Source organism: Babylonia areolata, chromosome 28, assembly GCF_041734735.1.
Source record: "Babylonia areolata isolate BAREFJ2019XMU chromosome 28, ASM4173473v1, whole genome shotgun sequence".
NCBI classification, from domain to species: domain Eukaryota; kingdom Metazoa; phylum Mollusca; class Gastropoda; order Neogastropoda; family Buccinidae; genus Babylonia; species Babylonia areolata.
This window is the reverse complement of record NC_134903.1, coordinates 13,012,312-13,039,116: the sequence shown is the minus strand read 5'-3', so window position 1 is coordinate 13,039,116 and position 26,805 is coordinate 13,012,312. Positions and strand designations below refer to the sequence as shown.

Sequence of the window (26,805 nt, the reverse complement as noted above, 5' to 3'; positions counted from 1 at the left end):
AGAGACAGAGAAGAAAATAGTGCTTTATACAGTGATCCCATTCCGCAAAATGACTTGTGGTTTATTCTCCTATTACATATGAGGAGTTACAAACCGCTATAGCTTCCCTTAGCAATAAAAAAAAAGTTCAGTTGGCATTGATGCACTATCTAATGAGATGCTAAAACACATTCCGAAACAATATATCGTTTTCCTACACAAAATATATCAGAAATGTTGGATATCTGGAACTGTACCACAAATATGGAAAACATCAATAGTTGTACCAGTTTTAAAAGCAGGAAAACCCAAACGTTATAAAAATAGCTACAGACCTATTGCTTTGACCTTGTATGTCAGTAAATTAATGGAAAAAATAGTCCTGTTGAGAATACTAACGTTCTGTGAAAAATACAAAATGATTCCAGTGAACCAGGCTGGCCTTAGAAAAGGAAGATCAACAGTCGAACACCTAGTAAAGATTACAACTCAAATAAAACGTCAGTTTGTCTGCAGAAAAAGTGTCCTAGCAACGTTCTTGACGTAAAAAAAATAGCCTATGACCAGGTTTGGCACAAACGTCTCTTATACAAACTGAAATCAGTTGGAATATCTGGTAATCTCTATGGGTATATAAAAAGCTTTTTATCTAATAGAATTATTCAAGCAAGGGTGGGAACACATTATTCTTTGCCACTTAAACTTGACATGGGAATTCCACAGGGCTCAGTTATAGCCCCTATTCTTTTTAATATTCTTCTTCAGGATCTCCCAAAGGCATTGTCAAATCGTGTAGTTTTAGTACATTATGCTGATGATATATGAATGTGGATGAGTATCAATCTGAAAAAAAATCAACCCCATAAATAGCACAGAATTACATACGTCGCTTGTATCAATCTGATCTTGATAACCTTGGTAACTATATGTTTGAAAATGGTCTAGCTTTGTCAACTGAAAAAACGTGTATGATGTTGTTTAATTCATGTGGTAACCCATCTAGCATATCCATTTTTAAATTACTTGGTGACGTCATTGATCATATACAGGTGGTGAAGTTTTTAGGTGTTTATCTTACTTCAAAGCTGACATGGAACATTCACTTTGATTACATCTTAACAAAGGCAAGTAAAAGTATAAATTTTATGAAAATTATAAGCCGCTTACCCTGGGGAATGGATACAAAAACATTGATTCATCTTTCCGTGGCCCTTGTAAGATCTAAGATAGCCTATGCACAAGAAATATTTTTCAGTGCACCTAAATATCTATGACAAAAGATTCAACGTGTAGACTGTAAGGCTATCAAAATTGCCATCGGATTGCCCTCTCATGCATCCAACCAGGAAACATACAAAACAGCCGGAATTCTTCCATTAAATGAACATCGTGAGTTAGCAACAGCAAAATTCGTTGTGAGATACACATCAGTGACAAAAAATTTCATTGCTGATGAACTGACAGTAAGATGGACACTGTATTGGCAGAAAAGCGTCTTAGCTATCCTGCTCCTCCACACTGAGAACCAACAACCACGTTGTCTGAACTAGAACATGACAGGCGTGTGTGTGTGTGTGTGTGTGTGTGTGTGTGTGTGTGTGTGTGTGTGTGTGTGTGTTGTGTCTGTGTCTTTGTGTGTGCTGAACAGGCAGTTTAAAACTTACCCCCTGACCGACGTCCAGTTGTTCATTACCACTTTTTCCAACACACCGGCCATGGTGAGCGTCAGCATTCCTTTGTTCAACCCCTCCTTCCGCAAGGACATCACAGTGACCAAAGGCGAGGTTCAGACTGTGAAGGTGCCTCATAGCATTCGTGGCAAGGGCATTGAAAAGGTGAGTGTATACCTAAAAATAAATTCAAACTCAGAATCAAAATTTGAAATATCCAAATAAGTTTTTTGACTCACTTGTGTTAACAAAGTGAGCCTATGTTATATCCCAGTGTTTGGTTGTCTGTGTGTGTTGTGTCTGTGTCTGTGGTTAACTTTAACACTGCCATTTTATCCTTGAAATATTTGTCTGCCAATAACAAATTTGGCTTTAACATAGCTGGAGATAATCACCAGTCATACCAATAATAGGTTGCAAGTCTCCCGAAATAAGCCATATTTCAGGATCATTAACGGTTTATTTCATTGAGGCTCATTCCAGAATCCAAAAACACCATAGTGCTACTTTCCAGTTGCCGTAGTGCATGCTATGCTTGGTAAGAAGACGGCATGATCTCTTTTTTCTTGTTTGCAATTAAAAGAAAACCAAATACAAATTCTGGACAGAAAATATACAGTGACACTAACTACACCATTAACGCATTTACTGCATACAAGTATTATAATGTGGACACAGAATTAACTCTGATCAACATTAAAGAAAACTTGAACTGACTATTTCACTAAGTTTCGGTCAGCCTTGTCTGTGCTGATCTGTGCATATCTTATTTTTTTCTTGTTCATAATTAAAAGAAAAGAAATACAACTTCTGGGCAGAACACATTTAGTGACTACTATCTACATCATCAACGTGTCTACTGCATATGAATGTTTTTAAGTGGATACTGATTTTACAAGAATATACATAAAAGATAAATTGAATGGACCGTGTCGTAGTTCCCGAGTGTAACTAAGCCTGTCGAATACGGATCTCCACATATCTAAAGAAAACGGCTACATGTTGCCATGTGTTTGAGGCGATGGCAACCTCTCCATACCGCAGACTGTAAAGAATTTATTAAATGCCCGATATATACCAAAATATCATGATTTTGTCACTTCGAATGCCATAACCAATTTACCATGCTAAAAAAACAATATGATATAGCATTATTTTCTAGCACCATTCGTAGACGCAGATTACTGCTGTGTATAAGATTGTTTCCTCTCGCCTGAACATGTTTGGTTCGAATCTGCTTTGAGGTGTTTCTATATGTACTCTGAATTCAGAATCAGATAACATGCACCATCAAACTTGAATAAAGTTGTTCCCCAGTGGTTACGCAATGTGGTAGTGGTAGTGGTAAGGGCGGATGGTTGAGGTAGGATGCAGGAGGGTGAGCAGAGGGAGGGCAGATGAGGGTGTGTATGTGGTTTGAGGATGTTGTGTGGGTGGGGAGGAGGGAGAGTGTGTGGGTGGGATGGAGGGAGAGAGGTGCGACGAAGAAGTGGGGCGGTGTTTTTGTTTTGTTTTTGGTTTGTGTGTGTGTGTGTGTGTCTGTGTGTGTGTGTGGTTTTTTGCGTGTGTGTCTGCGTGTGTGTGTGTGTGTGTGTGTGTGTGTGTGTGTGTGTGTGTGTGTGTGTGTGTGTGTGACATTCTGCCTGTCTGTAACCAGTCCAACAAAGGCATCCGCATCCAAGCCACAGAGGAGGTGTCCGTGTACGGGGTCAACCTGGAACCTCACTCCACAGACGCTTACGTCGCATTGCCTGTCGACGTGCTGGGCAAAGAATATTATGCCCTGACCTACGAGAACGATGCTGAACTGATGGTGATAGCAACAGAGGACGGCACTGACGTTTCCATCACGTGGCCCAAGCTGGCTGGCACCTTGCCTTACAACGGGGTTGATTACACGTAGGTTGTTATGCTTGTTGGTGACAGTGGTGGTTATGGTGGTTGTGGGGGGTTGCATTAGTGACAGTGTCAAGGAAAGGTGGGGTTGGTGGTGGTGTGGTGTGGTGTGTGTGTGTGTGTGTGTGTGTGTGTGTGTGTGTTTGGTATGGGGGTATATCTGTGAATGTGTGCATGCATGTTTGTGAATGTGTGTGTTTATATAAATGTGTGTGTGTGTGTGTGTGTGTGTGTGTGTGTGTGTGTGTGTGTAGGCAGTCGTCATGTAATTCACAGCTGTCCAATGCTCTGTCAGGGATTTGTAGTTGAGATGTGATTTATACTGAACATACTAGCTACGTAATCAAGTGTTACATAATTAAAAGCAAGGACGTTGTTTTATCACGGATTTTATAAATGTGCCATGTTTATTGGGGGAGTGGGGTGGGGGTTGGGGCGTTCCACAAGAATGACTGGAGTAGTGCTCAGACGTAATGGACACAGTGCATAATTAGTACACTAAATACTGTGGTTTTATTCATGTGCAGAGCCGGCGATACTCTCAAACTGACTCTCGACAAGTATGAAACATTTCATTCTCTGAACTTAGACATCAACGCGGACTTTACGGGAGCGCACATCGTATCCAGCAAGCCAGTCGCCGTGGTCAGTGGAAACGTGAAGGTGACCATCCCGAAAAGAGGTTTGTGTTGGTATTCAATCAAGTAATAAATGTTAATAAACTTCCATGCCTGTTTGGCACTGGGAAAAAAAGAAGCCCAGTTCATTATAAACGCAACATATTGAGATGGTGAGTTTGTATTATACTTCACGTTTAGATGTACGTAACATGTCAAGTTAGGCCTATTAACTCACTCTATTCCAAGACTTTTTGCTCTTGCGAATCCTAGAAAACCCGGGGTTTGTATAGGATGGGAAAGAAATTCTCAGAAAAAAACAAATAAACACCCAGACAACTGAAATTGTATTCAGTGAACGTTGTCCCATATTTGTGCAAAAAATTAGAGTATTTGCTCACCGTCTTGTTGCTGATCGCGGTATCCATTTTTTTGTGTATTTTGTAGCATTTGTTGCACCCATCAGAAAGGTATACCAAGTGTCCTTGTCCAAATGTTCCACATCACATCCTAACACTATCTGAGGAACTGAACACCTAGTATATGCAATGAAGTATGAACAGGTGGTAGAGAAAGTTGAAATTCACACACACAAAAAAAATATTGTCTTACATAAAAAAGGAGTTCACTGTACACAAAAACCTGATGTATTATCACTGACAATAGTCTTGTCAGGAGTGAAAAAGCTCATGGCAGGTGATGTTGAGTCCTGGGCACAGCTTCACACACAGTGGAACTCCACATTTTGGACACCAGTTGGCAGTTTGGCGTCTTGGTGTGTTGTGGCGCTAGAACAGGTCTTCACAGACCTTGTACCTGCGGTAGCTGGTCACTCATTTCCACTTCAGCCAGCCATGTTGGTGATGTAGTCTTGTACTGCAGCTGGCTTCTGTCTTTCAGGACGGTGCCGTGTTGTGACATTGACGATGGTGGTTGGCAGGATGACTGTTGTCAGCACATGAACTGGCTTTTTGTCTGCCACTTCAGCACAGCAACATGACCTGCAACAATACACACACGCAAACGATCATGCAGGTCTAACTCTTTCTTCTTATGGTTGTTTAAATTATTTTTTTTGCTTATTCCCTTGTTTATTATAAATATTTATGTGAATGGAAGCATAATGTGGTAACTTTTTATTTCTAGTCAAAGAAAACCACCTTAGATTTTTTTTTTTTTTTTTTTATTTTTTTTTTTTTTTACAATATTACAAACAATAATGACAGTACCATCAGTATTAGTACTATTACTGTCATTTCTATAGCACCTTGTTCTACAAATAGACTCCATGTTATTGTAAAATAAAAACACACACACAAACACACACAAACACACGCACACACACACACACACGCACGCACACACACACACACACACACACACACACACACACACACACACACACACACACACACACACACTGGAAAAGGAAAATAATACGTGTCGTTCAAGGTACAACCAACATTTCAAATCCCGAACCACACATGATTCATAAGGTGAGAGTAAACTCTTTCAATCTTATTCATATAATCCCCATGAAGAATCTACAGTCAACTGATTTACCCTCTCACCCGTCATATCTAAAACTGATGTGTATGAACGTTCAGTCATGCAGACAGAAGGCCGCTTTTATTCACGATGTGATTATTGACCATGCTTTTGACATAGCCATACTGACTGAGACCTGGTTGTATGAGCAGGGAGACGATTCATATATAGTGCAGCTGACGCCACAAGGGTACAAACTGAAATAATTCCCTAGACAAGTTAGGAAGGGAAGCAGCACAATAAATGTAACCCCCAGACTTCTATTACTGACTTTTCTAATCTCCTGGATAAATACAACCTAGACGCAGGAGACTTAGTTTTAACTGGCGATTTTAACCGTCATTATGAACAGACCAGCAGTTCAGATATACTATGGTTGCATACTCTGCTTCACGACCAAGGGTTAAAACAGCTAATATGTGAACCAACCCACAAACATTTTCACACTCGACTGGCTTGTGGTTTGAGAGAACATTCACACTCCCCAGTTTAAGGTCATGGACTTGGCTCTTGCTGATCACATGGCAATTCTTTATGACATCCCTTTTAAAAGACTGAAGCGACCAAAACGATTTGTTACATCACGGAACACAAAGATGATTAACCTTGAGGCTGACATCAAATTTTTCATGGATGGAATTGACTCAAGCCCATCTCCTCTGACAACATGCAACACCGGCCTCTGTCAGATACTGGATAAGCATGCCCCTCTCTCCGCTCGCCTTGTTACTGACCGTCCTTCTGCTCCCTGGATGACTGATGAGCTGAGGGCCGCCAAGCGTCGAAAACGACAGGCCGAGCACGTCTGGCACTCCAACAAACTGATTGTTTCCAGACAGGTTTATGTTAAGGAGCAGAAACAACTGAATGACATGCAGACAGCTGCAAAGTGTCAACATTTCAGCGCCTCAATCAGTCAATGTTCTACGTCCAAACAGCTCTATGCTGTATCAAACCAGCTCATTGGCAAAAAGTAGAGAACTGTTGCTGCCAAAAACCATTCCTCCTCAGGATCTCCCTGATCTCCCTAGTAATAATTTTAATGACAAAATTGTAAACATCCGACAAGATTTGGATGCTAGCCCACCAGAGGAATGATTTAATGATTTTAAAGGAAATTTAATGACATGTTTTAGACCTGCCTCTGAAAAAGCTGTAAGAGATCTTATTCTTAAATCTCCAAGTAGGAACTGTGACCTTGATCCATTGCCCACTAACCATTTGAAATTATGTCTTGATGACCTCCTCCCCTTGATCACCAGAATTATTAATCATTCTCTAGAGTCCGGCATTGTTGATGATTGTCTTAAATTGGCCGTTGTCACCCCTCTTTTGAAAAAGCACAATTTGGACACAAATCAGCTAAAGAACTATAGACCTGTCTCTAATCTTTCTTTCATTTCTAAAATCATTGAAAAAGTTGTGTTACATCAGCTACAGGAACATCTTGATGAAAACGACCTGCTTGAAACTTGTCAGTCAGCTTATCGGAAAAGCCATAGCACAGAAACAGCCCTTCTTTCGGTCACAGATAGTCTCCTCTCAAACACAGACAAAAGACTTACCTCTGTAGTGGCATTTTTAGATCTGTCAGCGGCATTTGATACAACTGACCACCCAGTTCTTATCAATTGTCTTAGCACTACCTTTGGGATTAAATCTACTGCTTTAAAATGGTTTTCTTCATATCTCTCAAATCGTCAACTCAAGGTTAAAGTAAAACATAGCACCTCTAAAGTCATTCCTCTTGTGTTTGGTGTCCCTCAGGGATCATTCTTAGGGTCTATCTTGTTCACTTTGTACACTCACCCTTTGTCTGACATCTTCAAAAGGCACTCATGTGGTTAAATAAATATGCAGATGACACAGAATTACAAAAATCCGCTCCACCATCTGATTTTAAAACAGTCATTACTGAATTGGAAGCTTTTGTAGCTGATGTAAAAACATGGATGGACAAAAACAAGCTAAAGCTCATTGAAGACAAAACTGAACTCTTAGCAGTTGGAGACCTAAGTCGTCTTAAGGCAGCAGAAAAGGACCCGGTTACGTTTGGCCCTGCTTCTGTAGCATTTCAAACATTAGACAAATACCTGGGTGCATATCTAGATCAAACCTTGACTATGAACGACCAAATTTCACTCTTGTGTCGCTCATGGAATTTTCATCTCTGAAGGCTAGCCTCAGTCAGACCCTACATAACAGAGAAAAATATGGCTCAGTTGGTTTCCTCTTTTGTCCTGTCCAGACTGGATTACTGCAATTACACTCTTGCAGGTTTACCATCTTCCTCCATCAACAGATTACAGAAAATGCAGAAGAATGCTGCACGACTGGTTCTCGCCAAAAAAAGAAATCTGATCATGTTACACCTCTGCTGAATCGGTTACACTGGCTTCCGACTGAGTCCCGCATTTACTGTAAGTTAGCAACACTCGCTTTCAAACATTTTGACAGGTCTCTTCCATTGTATCTCTCATCTGTTATTGGAAACATATGAACCGCACAGAACATTAAGATCCAGTTCTGAAAAGCTGCTTAAAGTTCCAAGGACTAATCTGAAATGCACTGCACTGGAAACAGGTCTTTCAGAGCTCAGGTTCCCCAAGTGTGGAACTCTCTACCTTCGTCTCTTAGAAGTGCCTCTGATCTACCTACCTTTAAATCAGATCTGAAAACTTACCTTTTCTGTAAGCATTTTTGTTCTGGGCGGAACGGTTAAACCAAGGTATGCCTGTTAACAAGTATATATATATATATATATTTTTTTTTTTTTTTTTTTTTTTTTTGGGGGGGGGTGGGGGGGGGGGGGGGGGGTCGACCACCGTTTTATTTTGTACATGAATTCATTATAACAATTCAGAGTAGATGGAAAAGAAAGGGGGAATAACAAAGAAAGAAAAAAAATGAATACAGTGTACATTAACAATAACATCGTCATCATAAGTCATTATACTTATAATATATTGTTCTATCAATTTGGTCAAGGTGGACACATTTTCATCATGTGTAACAGTACAGTTTTATAACATATAATAGCATCAGCATAGAGTTATGGACACTTTGCTTAGCTAACGTAATGTGAAAAGAACACAACCCACACATAGGATATCTTATGTATGAACACATTTCCTCTAGTTTTCTATACGTGACTATATAAAACACCCATTACACAGTCATGTTAAACATTATTACTGCAGACACATAAGTGCACATGAATACACACATGCATATATTATTTACATACTCGCATACTTACACATTCACGTACATCTGTTCAAGTTTTAAAATATATATATATATATATATATATATATATATATATATATATATATATATATATATATATATATATATCATTGAGCCTTCATTATTATTGTGCATTTTGATCTTTCATAATATATTTTGTTATGGGTTACTGTTTTCAAGAAGTTTTATATATGGACACAATTTTCTCATAAATACAACGCTTAACATTTCCGTTGAATGCATATATCTTTCTACTTTATAACTATTTCTTAAATCATTCAAAAAGGGCTCTATACATGGTTTAATCTTATTTATTCTGCATTTATAAACAAAATAGTTTGCAACAAGAATAATATAGTTGAAAGTTTCATCTATTTTTGTAATTTCATCATTTCCAAATAGAACTAATTCTATGTTTAACTTGACGTTTGAGCAAGTATCACATCTTTCTTTTAAGACGTTCTCTAATATTTTCCAAAACAATTGAGAGAACTTGCAAAACCATAGATAATGTTGTACTGAATCTATTTCATTTTTTACAGAAATTGCACTTGTCACTGTTTGTAATACCCATTTTCTTCAGAATTTTCTTTGTAACTAAAATGTTGTGACAAATTCTAATTTGAAACCACTTTAATTTTATCTCTTTTACTATTTTTATTTGCTTCATGGTGGTTACCCAATTAACGATTATATCTAATTTTTGCTCCCACTTAACAAAAGAACTTATATTGTAAATAAAGAGTGGTTCAAGAAGTATATCATAATATATTTGCGAGCCTTTCATAGTAGAGGACATTATGTGTAGTGCTTTCGATTGTTCATTACAGGTTTTATCACTTAGATAAATATTATGTGTAATTAAGTAACTTTTTATCGAATGTATCAATCCCATATACACTAAATAATTTACATTAATATTATATTTTTCTGTAAAGCATGTGTAACTAAGGAAGCACCCATTCTCATCAACAACATCTCTAACCAGATATATATTCTTATTTGTTCGACATTTGTAGTGGATTGTGTTGTTACCAACTCTAAATTTGTCGTTATAAAAGAGGGGCTCTGCAAGTACCTCGTGTGGCTCTTTTAATTCTATTTGTTTCGTAAAATTCGTGTATGTCTGAAAAACATCTTTCCAAAATTGGTTACATTCGATAGTCAGAAACTTTTTTGAACCATAAAGATGTAGTGAGTTAACTTCTTAGCATTTTATAAGTAAGATTCTCTTCCACTTTGGTGTTCCTGTGTATAATTTCCTTATCCATGTTATCTTAAGAGCATGTATAAACTTTTTTTTATGTCTGGTATACCTATTTCTCCATTTGCAACATTATGTATCGAGTATTTTCTTTTAATTTTATCTGGCTTTTTATCCCATACGAATTCATAGCATAGTCTCTGTAATTCTTTTATTTCTTTGTCTGGAGGGTTTGGAAGAAGAATCCATAAGTATATTAGCTTTGAAATTATGAGATATTTGAGAATAGAAATTCTACCGAGGGGTGTGCATATACGTTTTGACCAAGTCTTGAATAATTTTTTTGCTTCTATTAATTTATCCCTTGTGTTCACTTCAGTTATTTTTGATAGATCGTTTAAAAACCATATACCTAAAATCTTGAATTTGGGGGGGTTCCATTTCATATTCTTTTCTGGGAGATATTTCCTTTTCGAATTTCTCATACACCCTAACCAAACATTTAGCGTTTTGTCATAATTTAACTTCAGACCTGAAAATTTTTCAAATCTATTTAGTGTTTCGAATAATTTCTCATACGATTCTTTATCTCCCTCTAACGTAAATGTTGTGTCGTCAGCAAACTGACTAATTTTAAATTTCGTGTTCAATATGCTAATGCCTTTAATACCCTCATCTTCCCTTATCTTGCATGCCAGAATTTCAGAGCACAATACAAAGAGGTATGGTGAAATCGGTTCTCCATGGCGGCACCCCCTTTGTACTCTGAAACCCTGGGATACCTTACCATTTACTATGACATATGACTTTATATTTCGATAAAAAGTGCTTACCCATTTACATATATCTGCTCCAAATCCAAAAGCGTTTAAGACTTTGTTCATATATACCCAGTTTACCGATTCAAATGCCTTTTTCAAAGTCTATTGAAACTAGTAAGCCTGAAATGTCTTCTTTTTCTAAGTAATGCATGATGTCATATAGTATTCTTAAGTTATCACCAATGTGTCTACCTGGAATGAAACCTGTCTGATCTTCATTTATTAACTTAGGCAGGACTGACTTAATTCTACTAGCTATGCATGCTGATCCTATCTTATAAATAACGTTTAACAAGGATATAGGCCTCCAGTTTTTTTAAGTATTCCCTTGGTTTATCCCCTTTTGGCAGGCATGTAATTAATCCTTCTTTCTGTGTTGTTGACATTTTTCCACTTATAAATCCTACATTCAGTGATCTCACAACAAAGTCACTAATGTCCTTCCAAAAAAAAATAGAAAAAAATTACAGTCATTCCATCTGTACCTGCACTCTTGTCGTTTTGCATTCGTCTGATCTGTGGCTTCTTCTCTTGTAATTAATCCTTCTAGTTGCTTTGATTCTGTCTCATCAAGTCTGGGTAAGTTGTTTACATAATCACTAATATCTAAATCTTTTGCATTCTGTTCTTTGTATAGGTCTTCATAATAATGTCTTGTCGCCTTTAGTATTTCATCTGTTTCTGTAGGGAGGGACATCTAGTAGTAGGCCTCCTTCGGTCATGTCCTCTCCAATCCGTAGCTGTTTCTTGAGAGTGCTTCTCCAGCTGTTGTGGTCATCTTCAATGTCCTCGCAGGACTCAGTGTTGATCTCAAGCGCCTTCATGTCACATTTGCAAACGTCTTTGTATCTCAGCTGTGGGCGGCCGATGCTTCTCTGCCCCGTGACGAGCCCTCCACAAAGGATGTCTTTTGGTATGCGACCATCTTCCATGCGGCAAACGTGGCCCAGCCAGCACAGCCGATGCTGTCTCAGCATAGCATACATGGTCTGGAGGCCAGCGCGATTCAGGACTTAGGTCTTTGTCGACTTGTCTTGCCAGGAGATGCCGAGTATGCGCCGTAGGCTTCTCAGGTGGAAGGTATTGAGCCTTTTCTCCTGACGAGCGTGTGTGGTCCATGCCTCACTGCCATACAGCAAGGTGCTCAGGATGGAGGCGTTGTATACAGCCATCTTTGTCTTCGTGGTCAGCTTGGGATTTGTCCACGCTTTGTGTGAGGTGGGCTAGCGTTGTGGCTGTCTTCCCTATCCTCTTGTCAATCTTGGTGTCAAGGGAGAGGTTGTTGGTGATGGTGGACCCAAGGTAAGTGAATTGATGGATGGCTTCAAGCTCGTAGTCATCAATGGTGATGGCTGGTTTGAGATGGCGTGTCTTGGCCTAGGACGTTTGTCTTCTTGAGACTGATGGTCAGACCAAAATCTTTGCAGGCCTGGGAGAAGTGGTCCATTAGTGACCGCAAGTCCTGCTGGGTGTGGGTCACAATTGCGGCACCATCAGCAAAGAGCATATCTCTGATGAGGGCTTCGCGGACTTTTGTCCTTGCTCTGAGGCGGGTGAGATTGAAGAGCCTGCTATCTGATCTGGTCTGCAGGTAGATCCCTTCTTGTGTTGTGCTGAACTCATACCTCAGGAGAAGAGCAAAGAAGATTACAGATAGGGTGGGGGCGAGGACACAGCCTTGTTTGACACCGTTAAACCGCACCATCCCTTTCATGTTGGAGTGGAAGGACTCAATCAGGCTGTGCAGTTTGGGTTCAGCCGATCTTTCAAAGAGCCCTGAAAAGGCCGTCCCTGCTGACTAGGTCAAAGGCCTTGGTGAGGTCAATGAATGCGACATACAGGGGCATCCTCTACTGCCTGCACTTCTCCTGGACTTGGCAAAGGGAGAAGATCATGTCTACCGTGGATCTCTCTGCTCGGAAACCGCACTGTGATTCCGGGTAAACGCGTTCGGCCAGTTTCTGCAGGTGGATTAGGACCCGAGCATAGACTTTGCCTACAATGCTGAGAAGCAAGATGCCTGTAGTTGTTGCAGTCGCTCCTTTCGCCCTTGCTTTTGTACAGGGTGATGATCTTGGCGCCCCTCATGTCCTGTGGTACAGCTCCCTCATTCCAGCACTGAAAGAGGACTGTGTGCAGAGGATGCAGAAGAATAGTCTTGCAGTGTTTAATGAGGTCTGGGGGAATTCCGTTGCTGCCAGGTGCCTTGCCTGGTGTCAGGCTGTTAATGGCCTTGCTGAGTTCATCCACAATTGGCTCTGCGCCAAGTTCTTCCATGATCAGCATGCACTTGGCATCGAGGGCTGAATTGGACACCATGTTTTCTGTGGAGTAGAACGAGGGTATACTTCACTGTCGACCGCTAATGAGCGTGTCACTACACACACACACACAGCTTGTGTGAATGAAAAGTTGGCCGGGGATAACTTAAGAATCAGCTCTGCTTTTGAGTTTTGTATCGCACACGTCACTCCATCAGCTCGAATTTACAAAATCCAAATCCGCACTTGAAAATGAAATAAGGAACAAGAGTAAATTATATAAAACGTTAGAAATTTGCTGAGGCGTCTTCAGCACCCTTACTTGGAGATGACCATGCTAGCAAAACACAGTGCAGCACTACGCAACAAAATTGTCTAAATTGCAGTTCGTTATTACTGTTATCATTTTTCTTGTTGTGCTTCTTCTTGTATTTCTTCTTTGTGTTCTTCTAGTTCTTGATCTTGTTCTTCTTTCTGCGGGTTTCGTAATTACTATGATTATCATGATTATGATTGTCATGATCATGATGATGATGATCATTATCAGTATTTGTTGTTGCTGTTTTGGTGTTGTTGTCGTAGTCGTCCTTATCATCATCACCAGAATCATCATCATCATCATGATTTTTGTTGCTTTCGTTGATTTCAAACCCGCGAACAGATCTGTCGGCGGATCATCTGACGGAGATGATGATGCCTGTGGACACGTGGGGCAAGACCTTTCTCTCCACCAGCACTCCAGACCGAAGCATTGGCGACCTGTACCGATTTGTTGCGTCTGAGGACGCTACTACCATCACACTCAGCGGCTTCAGTACTAAGCAGTTCATCGATAAAGCGGGCGATTTTGTGGTATGTATGGATGGAGGGATAGAATCGTGTGTGTATATGCATTTGCATGCATCCATGAATATATGAATGTATGTCAATAAGATGACTATGCTTTGCATTATGCAAACGCTGTCCCGAAAACTATTGTAACTTTCACATCGGAAGAGGACGTTCTTTCAACGTAGATTTCACTTTTACAATAATGACAAAATAATTGCCCCTGGCTGACACCGTTGTGCAGCAAAATCTCTGAGTACAGGGCATATTGCGCGTAACAACGTCGGACATACCACGAGTCTTTGTTTTGATTTGCTGATAAACCAATGTTACCAACGTTGTTTTATGCCAAACGTATCCAAAACCATTTCATAAAACAAATGCGTCTAATATGTATGTATGTATCTAATGACATTATGTACCACGTGTCTTTAATGACATTATGTACCACGTGTTTCTACTTACGCTCCAACAAGGTAACAGATTATGTCATAAACTGTTCTTAATTATTTCTGTTGTCTGGCACGTCCATAATTTTTAGGCAAATCCTTCAGCAACATGAGTCACTATGGACAAATCTACCGAGACCTCCTAACGCGATCTTTATTTGGAGTCCATAATCCAGTGTTCGAAACATTTTTTTTTTCTTTTTTTTTTTTTTTTTTACTAGTAAACCCGTGGGTCCTTTCTGAAACCCCAAACCGTTGAAATCCCGATATTTCTGACAAAAACATGATCACGGGTAAGACTTGAGCGTTGTATACACCTGATTTCCAAAGAGATGTCGGTATTTGTATCTTTGCCACAATTTATAAAGAAGCGTATTAAAGATGATTTGGGTCTTTGATATATTACCGAATATAAAGAAGTAGTTGCCCCTTTCTTCTGTTGTTTCAGTACTACTATTGTTCAGCTGCAACAAGAATAGTTAAAGTATAGACTATTTAGAGTCAGTTGAAAATGAAACAACCTAATTTTCTGTTACCAATTTGATGGTGAAAGATACAAATATTGATTGCGATAAAACAAAACCTTGCCGAATCTGTTTGCACATTCAAAGTACCATATCGTGAGACTGTCACTGGACCTGACGTATGACAGTTTCATACATAGTTTTTTTGATATTCTTAACATTATACCACCTACTTCGGCTCTCCTCAACACACTGGATTTCATTCTTCTGTTGATAGTACTTGGTGTTTTATTGTTCATTCAAAAATAAATATATTTAGCTTTCCAGAGCATTCGTATATATACTATTGTTAAGAAATGATATATTATCCACGGTGGAGTAGCTACTATATAACAGAGAGAGAGAGAGAGAGAGAGAGGAAACGAAACGAAATGAAATGTCAATTACCAGGGTAATGAGATAAGCAAACACACATGCTTTTTTCCACCCAGTCCTGGATACACACACACACACACACACACACACACACACACACACACATATATATATATATATATATATATATATATATATATATGTGTGTGTGTGTGTGTGTGTGTGTGTGTGTGTATAAACAAAAACACAAACAAACAAAAAACCACACACATACACACATAAAAAGCAAATATCAAGCATAAGAAAAAACATCAAAGTACTAGATCGAAAAAAAAGGAGAAAAAAATGGTGGAGGTGGGAGGATGGAGAGAGAAATAAATCATAGTCCACAAAGAAAATTACATACACACTTACGCTCTCGGGGAAAAAATGTTACACAGGGAGATTTTTAAAAAAAAGAAAGAAAGAAATAGAAAAAAAAGTCAGACATCAAAAAATTTTTAAAAAAAAACAAAAAAGAAGAAAGAAAGAAATAGAAAAAAGGTCAGACATCAAAAAAAGAAAAAAAAAAAGAAAAAAAGTCAGACATCATATACTACTCACACGCAGACAAATTAGGACATAAGTACGACAACCATACATTATCAGAAAAAAAGAAACAAAAAAACAAACAGTTATTGACTTGAAGAGAATAAGTCAAATATTGTGACGTGTTACCTGTGAAAAAGGTTCTTAAAAAGGAAAGTTTTGTAAGCTGATTTAAATGAGCTGATACTGCTTTTATTTTTAATATATTCTGGCAAGGAGTTCGAAAGTGTCCCCCCCTGAGTATGCCACACTAGTTTTAAACAGATCGATTCTTGTTTTTTTTTATGATGTTGTTTGTATACCTGGAGTGATTCAAGGGGAACCGTACAGTTAGTGAAGAAGGCGCAAATCCATTTTGTATTCGATACATCATAATTGCTTTATTGTATTGCAGTTTGTATGTTAAGGGAAGGATATCAAGTGTAATATAGTCTTCGGGTGTCATTGTAAAAGATTTAAGGAGTACAACTTTGAGCTCGCTTATGAATTCTGACTAGTGGCTTCAAAGTACTGGCGCTGCAAAGGTCAGATAAAGTGGATGCACAATCTATCGAAGATTGAATATGTGCGTGGTAGAACAGTTTTCGTGCATTAAAAAAAAGAAAAAAAAAAAGAAAAATAAAACTGCTGAACTCTAGATAACTTGAACACTTTGGGAGACTTGCTTGCATAAACATTCAATATGAGGTGTCCAGTCAAACAAATAAATTCACTAATTGGAATCGCAAGTGACGTTCTACATCCTCTGCTTCTAAACAAGATGTTAACCATTATCGTACTGTTGCGTGTTTAACATCTGTGAAGTCATCATGTTTAATAAATAAATGAAACGATTCATATCACCTTGAGGAGAAATGGGTTTAGTATCGGGACTTTTGTTTTGGCCAGGGCGCTCACGATAATCAGGTGGGTTCATTCTGACAAAGGACTGGGAAATTGGACTGTGTGTCAGTGTTGGAATAGCTGGAGTGTCCACAGACTGATGGGGAGGGAAATAGGGACCAGGTTTAGATGGCTGGTACTGGGGGCTGGGTAAAGGGGGAAGTTATCCATAGAATACACTGAGGACAAGAGGGGTCCATCACTGGGACGATGACCATTGTCTGGCCGCCGCTGTGGGAAAACATAAGAACCACGGGTGTAACTGCGACCCTGGCTTTTTGTCACACGTTCTGTGGCGTTGTGAGCATGAGGGGCTGCATGGGACCTCTGCTGCCAGCCCATAGCATCATCAGCAGAGTATTGGGGGTTAAATGAATATCGGGAGTCGGAACTGTATGTGTTGGTGTTACAGAGGTTACGATTAAAAGCGTCAGTACGGTTTGTGTAAATCACAGAACCAGTGTGTGGATTATGCTGCATATGTCTGTCAACATTGTAAGGCTGCCGGTTAGTGGGGAAGGCACGAGTGTTGGTACGGCTAGGTCTTTCATCACCACCACTGAACTTTGTCGGAAATCCTTGAGTAGCATGACCAGTTTGTTGTCGGTTACCTGACAGGTCACGTCCAGTCTGGTCGTCCACAAGCCAGTTAATGTATGTGCGCTTCACATTGGATGCAAGCTGTGCTGTGCCTTTAAAACTGGGATGGGTTGCATTTTGGTACATGATTAGCTTCGACGTGCCAGATGTTGCGACAAATGAGTCTGTAGTATCTATAAATATTATATTAGATATTTTACATGCTGAAAGAAGATTATGATTTGAGGGAATGATAGCGTTATTGAGATTATGCTTGCCTTTGGCTGGTACCAGTGAACTAAATGTTATGTTTGAAAAAGGAAACACCTGGTGACACAGATTGGTTGACAGTCTACCGTTCAGTAGAGACTGGTCCTGAGGGACAGTCGTTGCGGTATGCTGGCTGATGTGTCAACTAACATTCCAAGTCATGTGTTGCCATGCCCGGAACACAAATTTTGTGCAGGTTGTACGAGCGCAGTCCAGTTTCATAGGGTCCACATGTTTGATGATGGAGTCAGCAATCAAGAGTGCTGTGGTACTTCCATGTACAGTGATGCTACTGAGCACTTCTAATGGAGAGCGTTTCTGACTCTTTTCACGAGACACTGTTAACGTTTCTTTGTCTGGCTTTTGGGACTCGGTTGGTTCGGGAATCTCGACACCGGCAGCCTTGTCAGAGAGAGCACTGTCTGAGAGAGGGGTGAAAAGTTGTCAAAAGGAACAGGGTAGGTGGTGGTGGGGTGGTCCGATGAAGAGTCCTCTGTGGTCTTGTCACATGGAGCAGCAGGGGGCACAAGATCAGAAGACGCTGATCTGGGGTCGCTTGTCTTCAGGGGGGTCGTACTTACTCGCCATCGGTGGTTGAGGACTTAAAGGTGAAGACAGAAAGACCACTATTTTCCACAGTCTTGGGACCATTTTTCTGATCTTGTGATTCTTGGTTTCCTTTGTTGCTCGGGGTGACAACAGCACTGACAGGTTGAACTGCCAGACTCTGAAGGTCTGTTGTTGTAGAAGACGGATCCCCGCGTTCAGATGTGGTTACCGTCAGAGCGATAGTCTTTCTCCTTTCTTTGACTGCTTTAGTGCTGTTGTACTGTGTGCTGGCATCGACTGCTGGTGATTTTAGTTTGATGTTCTTTAATTCCGAGTGGATATTTCCCATCTGAATTTAAGAGTCTGATATTCTTTGGCCAATGAGTCCATGGATGTTCTTAATTCTTTCAGTTTTTGTTCAGGATTGTCAATGCTTGAGTTAGTTGAACAACTTTTTGTTTTTTTAAGAGTTTTTATTTCATTTATTGTTGTTGTCTTGGCGCCCTCAATCTGTGACACAAAAGATTCTATAATTCCTTGCTGTGAAGTAGTAAGATAGTCAACAGTTTCTTTGAGTTCATCGAGTTGCATTCGATATGAATTGATCAGAAACAGTGAGTTTCTGTTTTTCTTCTGACTGACTCAAAGCTTGCATCGAGAAAGTTTCTTAGCCTTAGTTCCCAAAGGAGTTGCCTTGGGTGATGACTGTTTTATCCGTGACGGGGATGGTGACACACTTGCGATAGAGTGTCAACACAGAAAGGCATTCACTGGTGGGGGTCATTACAGGTGTACCTGAAGCAGGTGACGTTCCTGTTCTTTCAACGGGTGACTACTACTAGTAGTAGTAGTAGTAAGAGAGGAGAGAGAGAGAGAGAGAGAGAGAGAGAGAGAGAGAGAGAGTTGATTTAACTGAGGCTAACCTATCATGTGATTGATTCCACAGACGTTAGACATCCCGTCTACCACATATACAAAAATTACTTCAGACAAACCCATCATGGTTGCCATGTTCGCCAAAACGTTTAAAAACGATGGACAATTCTTCGGAGACCCCTCCATGTCGCTTATCATCCCTGAGCCTCAGTACGCCAACGAGTACACGTGGGCGACGGTGAAAACCCCTGAGGGTCAAGACTTCAACAACAAAATATCGGTCATTGTCGAAAAGAGCAAAATGGCCGGGCTTCGAATGGACGGTCATCCTATCACATGGTATCGTGAGAAGGTGAGAGTGTCAGCTATGAAATGATAATTCATATTGGAAGTGAAGCAATTTGATTAGTTGTTTTGTTTTGTTTTTCGTATAGAATAACCAACCTGTCTAGTGGACAGTTTGCTTGCACCCCACTCCGTTGTCAACCCCTTCTTTTGAAGCAATGAACTGATAATTAATAAGTAAATGATAATTTGATGAAAATTGTGACAACAATAATAACAAGAATATTAACAACATCAGCAATGATAACAATATCAATAGTAATGATGTTGTTGTGTCGTTCGTCATTTATCAGATGGATTTCCTCGTCTCCTCGACAAAGGCGGCAGTACGTTGCAGGTCCTCCAGTCCTCCGTAGAGCTTCCGGGCCGCTGAGATTGGGTCGGGCCAGGTTTTCTCTCGGAGCACATGGTGGAGCGGGCAGGACTGCAGCAGATGCATAATAATGATAATACACTGATTACTGTTTAATCTTTTTTCTGCACCGCCCACTTCTTGTTCTTCTTCTACTGCTACTACTACTACTACTTCTTCGACCACCATCATCACAACCACCACCTCTACCAATACTGCTACTACCACTACTTTCTGTTTTTCTTCTTCTTCACTCAGGGGATAGTGGGATCCACCAAGATGAACCTATGGGTGCGGGTGACCCCAGGGTCACACAATATCTTCCACCTGGATCCCACTGTTACTTTCATGGCCCATGCGTCCGGCACAGCGAAGCAGAACTCATACGCCTACCAAGCTGGGATGAATTTGGCCCGCATCAATGTTGTGAGTTGTGTGTTATGGCCCTGGTGTTGGATATGGTCTTTACCAATCATATGAGTTATTGTGTGTTACGGTCCTGGTACTGTATAATTGTGTGAATGTTGTCTATCTATGATAAGGTTATTGTGTGTTATGGTTATGGTGCTGTATAATTGCGTGTATGTGACTCTTGTCAATGTGTGCTATTACCATGTGAATTTTACCTTTCATAAGTAATGTTTCCTAATCAGGTTCAGTATTGTGTTCAGATGAATCAACTTTCTCCTGGTCATTGTGACCCAGCATTAAAAGTTTTGGACATTGACGGGTGCAGTGGTCAAATGGTTAGACCGCTGGTTTGTCGCCAGGATCCCCGTCGCACTTCGTGGGTAAAGGGTGGAGATTTTTCCGATCTCCCAAGTCAACGTATGTAGAGACCTGCTAGCTCTTGATCCCCTTCGTGTGTATACTCACTCAGAAGATCAAATAGGCACGTGTAATCCATATCTGCGATCGGTGGGTTTTGGAAACAAGAACATACCCAGCTTTCACACCCCAGAAAACGGAGTATGGCTGCCTACATGGCGGGGTAAACGAACAAGTCATACACGTGATATGTTACATGTGTGTGTGTGTGTGTGTGTGTGTGTGTGTGTGTGTGTGTGTGTGTGTGTGTGTGTGTGTGTGTGTGTGTGTGCGTGTGTAAGTGCGTAAGTGCGTGTGTATTTGAGACTGAAACCTGATCGAATGACAAAGTAATTGTGTGATGATGCCAGCAGTCAGTCGGCTTTAACCAGTTTGGCAGCATGTTGTGCAAACGACTCTGTGTTTGTTGTCACAACCCATAAGGGGTTGCCCATAAACCCCTTCACCTTCCCAGACTAACACCCTGACAACACACAGAGACACATAAAAGGTCAGCTCGGATTTTCACTGTAGCTCCGTTTCAAAGATGAGTCAGACACACAAATTTAACCCCTTAACAGCAGTACCACTCTCATTCAGTCACATAATACCATAGCATAGTAAACTAAAAAATAAATGTAGATTTTCTGGCGCCAGTTCTGTGGGATAATGACAGTTACCTTGGAACCCAAATCGAGTCCATTTATGGGCGACGAGTGTCAATGAGTCAGCTGAAGTCACAGGCCAAGAGCGTAACATTGGACGAGGGACAATGGATGAGGGCGTTCGAAGTAGGGAGGTCAGGGGAAGGAGTGGGCGTGAGGGAATTTGGGATGGACAGGGCAGAAGGGGAATGAGAGCCATGGCAGAGATGAATCCTGGAGTTCCGCTGGGGTGGCAGACGGGGGAAAAACCACAGGAAAACCCACAAAAACTGTCACCAGGAAAACAGGCACACCACTGGCCCAGGAAAAAACACAGAACACAGACCCACACAGAGGAAGAAGGGGGTCACACTGGAATCGAACCCCACAACTGTCCAAGAGGGCACCCAACAGCTCGCTTGCTGGCTCGACGACCCGTCTCCTACCAATGCTCGGCGCCAAAGGCAAAGCAAAAACCTTCCTTCCAAACGATGTTACTTCCGAACTCATTTCAAGAGTTCAGAACGAGAAGGAATAAGACATGCCAGACACACATCACAAAAATTTCACGTGCATCAGTTCAGCATTGAACTGAACACACAAGAGAACGATGGTGCAAAAGGGGGAGAGAAGGAGGGAGAAAGGGAGAGGAGAAAGGGAGAGGAACAAACGAACACGAGCACAAATGAAAGCGACGAGCCGGGACATTTGTAAAGTGCTAACCGAAGACAAACGCTGGATACTTATTCATATCATCATTATGGTGTCGTGTTGTTTTGTCCAGGTACATATTTGCGGGGATGTGGACCTTATCAATGTCATGGATGAATATGTGTCAATATGTCTGTGTGCGTGAGTATGAGAAGTCGCCGGGTCTTCATTTGTGTGTGTGTGCGTCTGTGTGTGTGTGTGTGTGTGTGTGTGTGTGTGTGTGTGTGTGTGTGTGTGTGTTTGTGTGTGTGTGTGTTGCAACAGCGTTGCACACCAACGAAAACGGTTCCAGGCGACACCATTGACAACGACTGTGACGGCACGGTGGATGAAGAGATTTTGAACAACATCGGTCAGTATGAACTGAATTGTCACAGTTTGCCTTTGGGGTTTTCGATTCTCTGTGTGTTTGTGTGTCTCGGTGTCTCTCTGTTTCTGTCTCTCTCTTTCTTTTTCTCTCCCTCTTAGAAACATACCCGCATACACACACACACACACACACACACACACACACACACACACACACACACACACACACACAAACAAACAAACACGCATACACATAAACACATTCATAAACACATTCATATGAATCAGTCGCATGGATATAAAACAAAAATAAACAAGGCAATTCAAAACGAACATACGCGCTGTATGTGTGCACAAGAGACAAATATGTTATTGCAAATAAGTGGGTAAAATAACGTGCTCGGTTGCTTTTCATGCGGACAGTGTCTCTTTTTATGGCTGATGGTTTTCACCATCTGTATGGACATGAGGCATTGTTCTCAGTTATGAACAGTGAATCATAAGTTGGCTATTGCTTTCCTACACTCTAGTGACAGACTCTCTGTCTGTCTGTCTGTCTGTTGTCTGTCAGTCTGCCTGACTGTCTGTCTGTGTGTCTGTCTGACTGTCTCTGTCTCTCTGTTTCTGTCTCTATCTCTGTCTCTCTGTCTGTCTGTCTGTCTCTCTCTTGTTGTCTTTTTATGTCGCGTTTTCCAACATGAAGTTTGTCTTTGTATATAAGTAGCTTCATCAACACACCTTTTTTAACAGGATATAGCCATTGTTTCTGAACATCGTTATATTGCTCTTGAGGGTTGCGTGTAAAAACAAAGAAACGTAGTTGTCTTTAATCCACTTGATTCTTTCTGTCTCTCTGTTATATCTGTCTGCCTGTGTGTTTGTCTCCTTCTCTCTCATTTCTTCATCCTTTTCTGTCACGCCTAATATTGATGATGGTCTCGATTCATTAAACTTGTCACCTAGGATAAACAGGCAATATATGAATAAACGGACGGGAAACAAGTAAGGGTCGCATCTGTTGTTCTTTTAATATACACATGCCCATAAAATGAGGGAAATAGATCTCATGATCACATGGTACGAACCAATTGTGGTGCTCTTTTGAAACGCATCAACCTCATAATCTTTTGTGTCATCATTTAACTCATTCAGAATGTGTCATTTTCATAAGTATACGTGTGAAATGGGAGCTCAAATAGAATACTTCAAAAGAAGCTAGGGTGGTGAGTTATGTTATGGTGAATTTGAGAACAATGCTTCTTTGCTACCCCTTTCTTTACATCGACATGTCATCCTCATTTCAGACGATGACGGCGATGGACTGATCGACGAAGATCTGGCAGAAACGCCAAATGGTCAGTGGGTATGATACTGTAATACTGAAATTTTATTGAAATGGTCATGATGATGATGATGATGACAGGATATTTGTTGGTGTATTATCCTATGACAGTAGGCCCTTGACAAGTACTGCTAATAAATCAAACACACACACACACACACACACACACACACACGCGCGCGCGCGCACACACAACCACACACACATACAAACACACACACATACGGACACACACACACACACACACACACACACACACACACACACACACACACACACACACACACACACAAGCGCACACACACGCATGAACATACAAACATGCGCGCGCGCACGCGCACACACACACACACACACACACACACACACACACACACACACACACACACACACACACACACACACACACACACACACACACACACACACACACACACACAGAGGCACACTATATGAATTTATATTATCTCCCCAACTCACAATAAACAATATCATTCGATTGTCTCCAATGAGAAACCGTTTCGCTGCAAATAATGTTGTTGTTTTTTTCTTTCGCTGTACTATGTTCCAGTCCCTAAATTTCTGCTGCATACTGAAATATTGGCTGAACTTTAAAATCAAATAACCTTACAAATGCAGTATACCATATATGAAGTATTACAATAATTGCTTTCTTTGCTTTGTATGCATTTTTTTCCATGGGGCCATTTTTCTTTCTTTTCTTTTTTTCTTTTTTTTTTAACTTTTTTCTTTTTCTTTTTTTTTTCTTTTTCTTTTTTTGCGAAAAACAACAATACTCGTTTTATCCATGTTTACCTTAAATTACGAATTACTACAGCAGTATATAAATTGTTCATGTAAACAACAATATTCGATTTATCCATGTTTACCTTAAAGTACGAATTTACTACAGCAGTATGTAAATTGTTCATGTTGTTGTACATAACAAAATCATGTCGTCTGCAAACAGCAGAACAAACAATTTGATCAAATCAAAAGTTACACCGTGCTGACCATTCTTGATAAATACAAATAAGGGCTTCAAACATTACCCTGTTTAACCACACGAATACAGTTCACACACTCCGATAAGTTTGTCCCCGATCTCACTCTTGCTTTCACTTCGTTGTATATACTTTTCACACAGTGATACAACTTACCATTGATTCGATTTTTTCAACAAAACAGGCCATAAAAGCGTTCTAGGAACAGATTTAAAAGCATTTTTGAAGTCCACAAAACCAACATATGTATCTTTTATTAGTAATGTTAAGACATGGTATTTGCAAATTCTTTCAGTTCTGAATGATACATCGTTAAAAAAGACACAAAAAAAAAGACAAAAAAAAGACATTAAGACTAGTTTCGACGTTGAGAATGGCTGATATATATATATATATATATATTTTTTTTTTTTTTCTTTTTTCTTTTTTTTTTTTTTGCCCCATCATCTGCACCGTTTCAGTGGCATTACTCCCACGCAACTCATTTAGATACCCCCATACACGGCCGCACCCGGGTTTGTCCGTCACAGTTCCAGCGTCGGCAGTCCACAGGGAGCCATCGATGTTAGATCGCCAGGAGGCCACACACCTGAGGAGACCCTGCACTGCTGCTGAGTCACTTCGGTGGTGTTCAGTGGTGCCTGTTCTGTTTTAACGTACTTAGGACACCACCTACTAAGCCCCCTACTAACGACAATAATGGCTTAGTCGCGGAGCCAGACTGAGTGAGCGCCCCTCCCAGAGTGGAGACCGCCACCACGTCCCTCAAACAACAACCCCCCATGAATCTGCCGACACTGACGACATTGACAGGACTCACCCCAAGCACGGAAATGGAAGGGTATCGAAACTGAGGTCACCATGATAGCAGGGCATGAAAGGCCACAGACTTTGAGACTATTTTGTTTATATTGATGACGATGAAGGACGAGAAGGATGACAATGATGATGACAATGTTGCTATGGAGGTCCATTTTGGTTTGGGACTGCGTGACAAGGCTGTACTCTTCGCTTCCTGTCATAATGATATCCCGGCGTTAACCAGGCCCGAGAGGTACAGACACTTGCAGTGTTGGTCAGGTAATTAGAGCAACACACCCAAAGACGCATCCTTGAAGTGGATGACACTTGACTGTGTGGTCGCAGTCTCGCCATTCAAGCCCACAGCACACTCAACTCTGGGTAGGAGCCGACCACGGGCCGAAAAACCCACCTCCGCTGGGATTCGAACCCGCGTCCTCCCAGCCGTCAGTCCGCAACGCTAACAACTTCGCCACGGCAGCTGGTAGAATGGCTGATATATTATTTGACAATGATATGCCTGAGTATGACAGACTAAATGTAAAAAGATAAATTTTTGGACAGCGTGACATAAAATTATGCAGATTGTCATCTGCTTGAAAGTTACCTAGCAGCAAAACGTAAGAAACTGCTTTGTTGTATTTCAATTTCAATTTCAATGGGATAATATCCAATACAGTATTAGTATGGTCGTCTGTTGTCAATGTGGAGGATTTCAGGAGAACTAGTTTAATGCACGTTTTTGAGGACCAGACAGCAGCCTAAGAGAGAGAGAGAGAGAGAGAGAGAGAGAGAGAGAGAGAGAGAGAGAGAGAGATCGGAAACTACGTCATTGCACATCCTCATGTGCTTGTGCATGTGTGTGCAGTTGACGGAAACTGGGGTAGCTGGGGGACATACGGACCCTGTAGCGTCACGTGCGGGACAGGAAGCAAGTCACGAACCCGTCAGTGTGACAACCCTGCCCCTATGGGCGGTGGTGAAAACTGCACTGGTTCCGCTTCAGATACTGCTGACTGCACTATGGCTGCTTGTGAAGGTACATGCTTTGGATTTTTTCTTTTTTTCTTTTTTTTTAATTTTTTTTTTTTTAAAGTAACTAACTAACCATTACTCTGCCATCAGAATGAAGTAGCCATTAAAAATTCACTCTGAAAATTCACAATCATTTGTCCAGACTTCAAAAATGCAGTCTTTTAATCAGTTTGTTCACTGTTTGCCATTCTGCCAGTTCATCTCATGATCTTTAGGATTTTGCTTTCCTTAATCTGTTGGGTTGAATGCACAGAGAGAGAGAGGGGTAGAGACAGTGAAGCCCAAATGTATTCTTTGGATGATGGAGGTCGATTTTTTAGATATACGTCTCCAAATATATGTCTGTGAAT

At 40.7% G+C, this 26,805-nt stretch overlaps 1 protein-coding gene across 14 annotated transcripts in view; it reads left to right on the top strand.

Annotated features, from left to right (window-relative positions):
- LOC143302101 (SCO-spondin-like) overlaps positions 1 to 26,805 on the top strand; it is a 94,282-nt gene that overhangs the window by 4,111 nt on the left and 63,366 nt on the right. For all 14 annotated transcript variants that reach the window (XM_076616634.1, XM_076616622.1, XM_076616625.1 and 11 more), the window contains exons 4-12: positions 1,628 to 1,814; positions 3,307 to 3,548; positions 4,073 to 4,227; positions 13,907 to 14,097; positions 19,176 to 19,457; positions 20,061 to 20,228; positions 22,229 to 22,316; positions 23,578 to 23,628; positions 26,289 to 26,459. In XM_076616634.1, the coding sequence (XP_076472749.1) occupies positions 1,628 to 1,814; positions 3,307 to 3,548; positions 4,073 to 4,227; positions 13,907 to 14,097; positions 19,176 to 19,457; positions 20,061 to 20,228; positions 22,229 to 22,316; positions 23,578 to 23,628; positions 26,289 to 26,459 (1,535 nt within the window). The remainder of the gene's footprint in view (positions 1 to 1,627; positions 1,815 to 3,306; positions 3,549 to 4,072; positions 4,228 to 13,906; positions 14,098 to 19,175; positions 19,458 to 20,060; positions 20,229 to 22,228; positions 22,317 to 23,577; positions 23,629 to 26,288; positions 26,460 to 26,805) is intronic.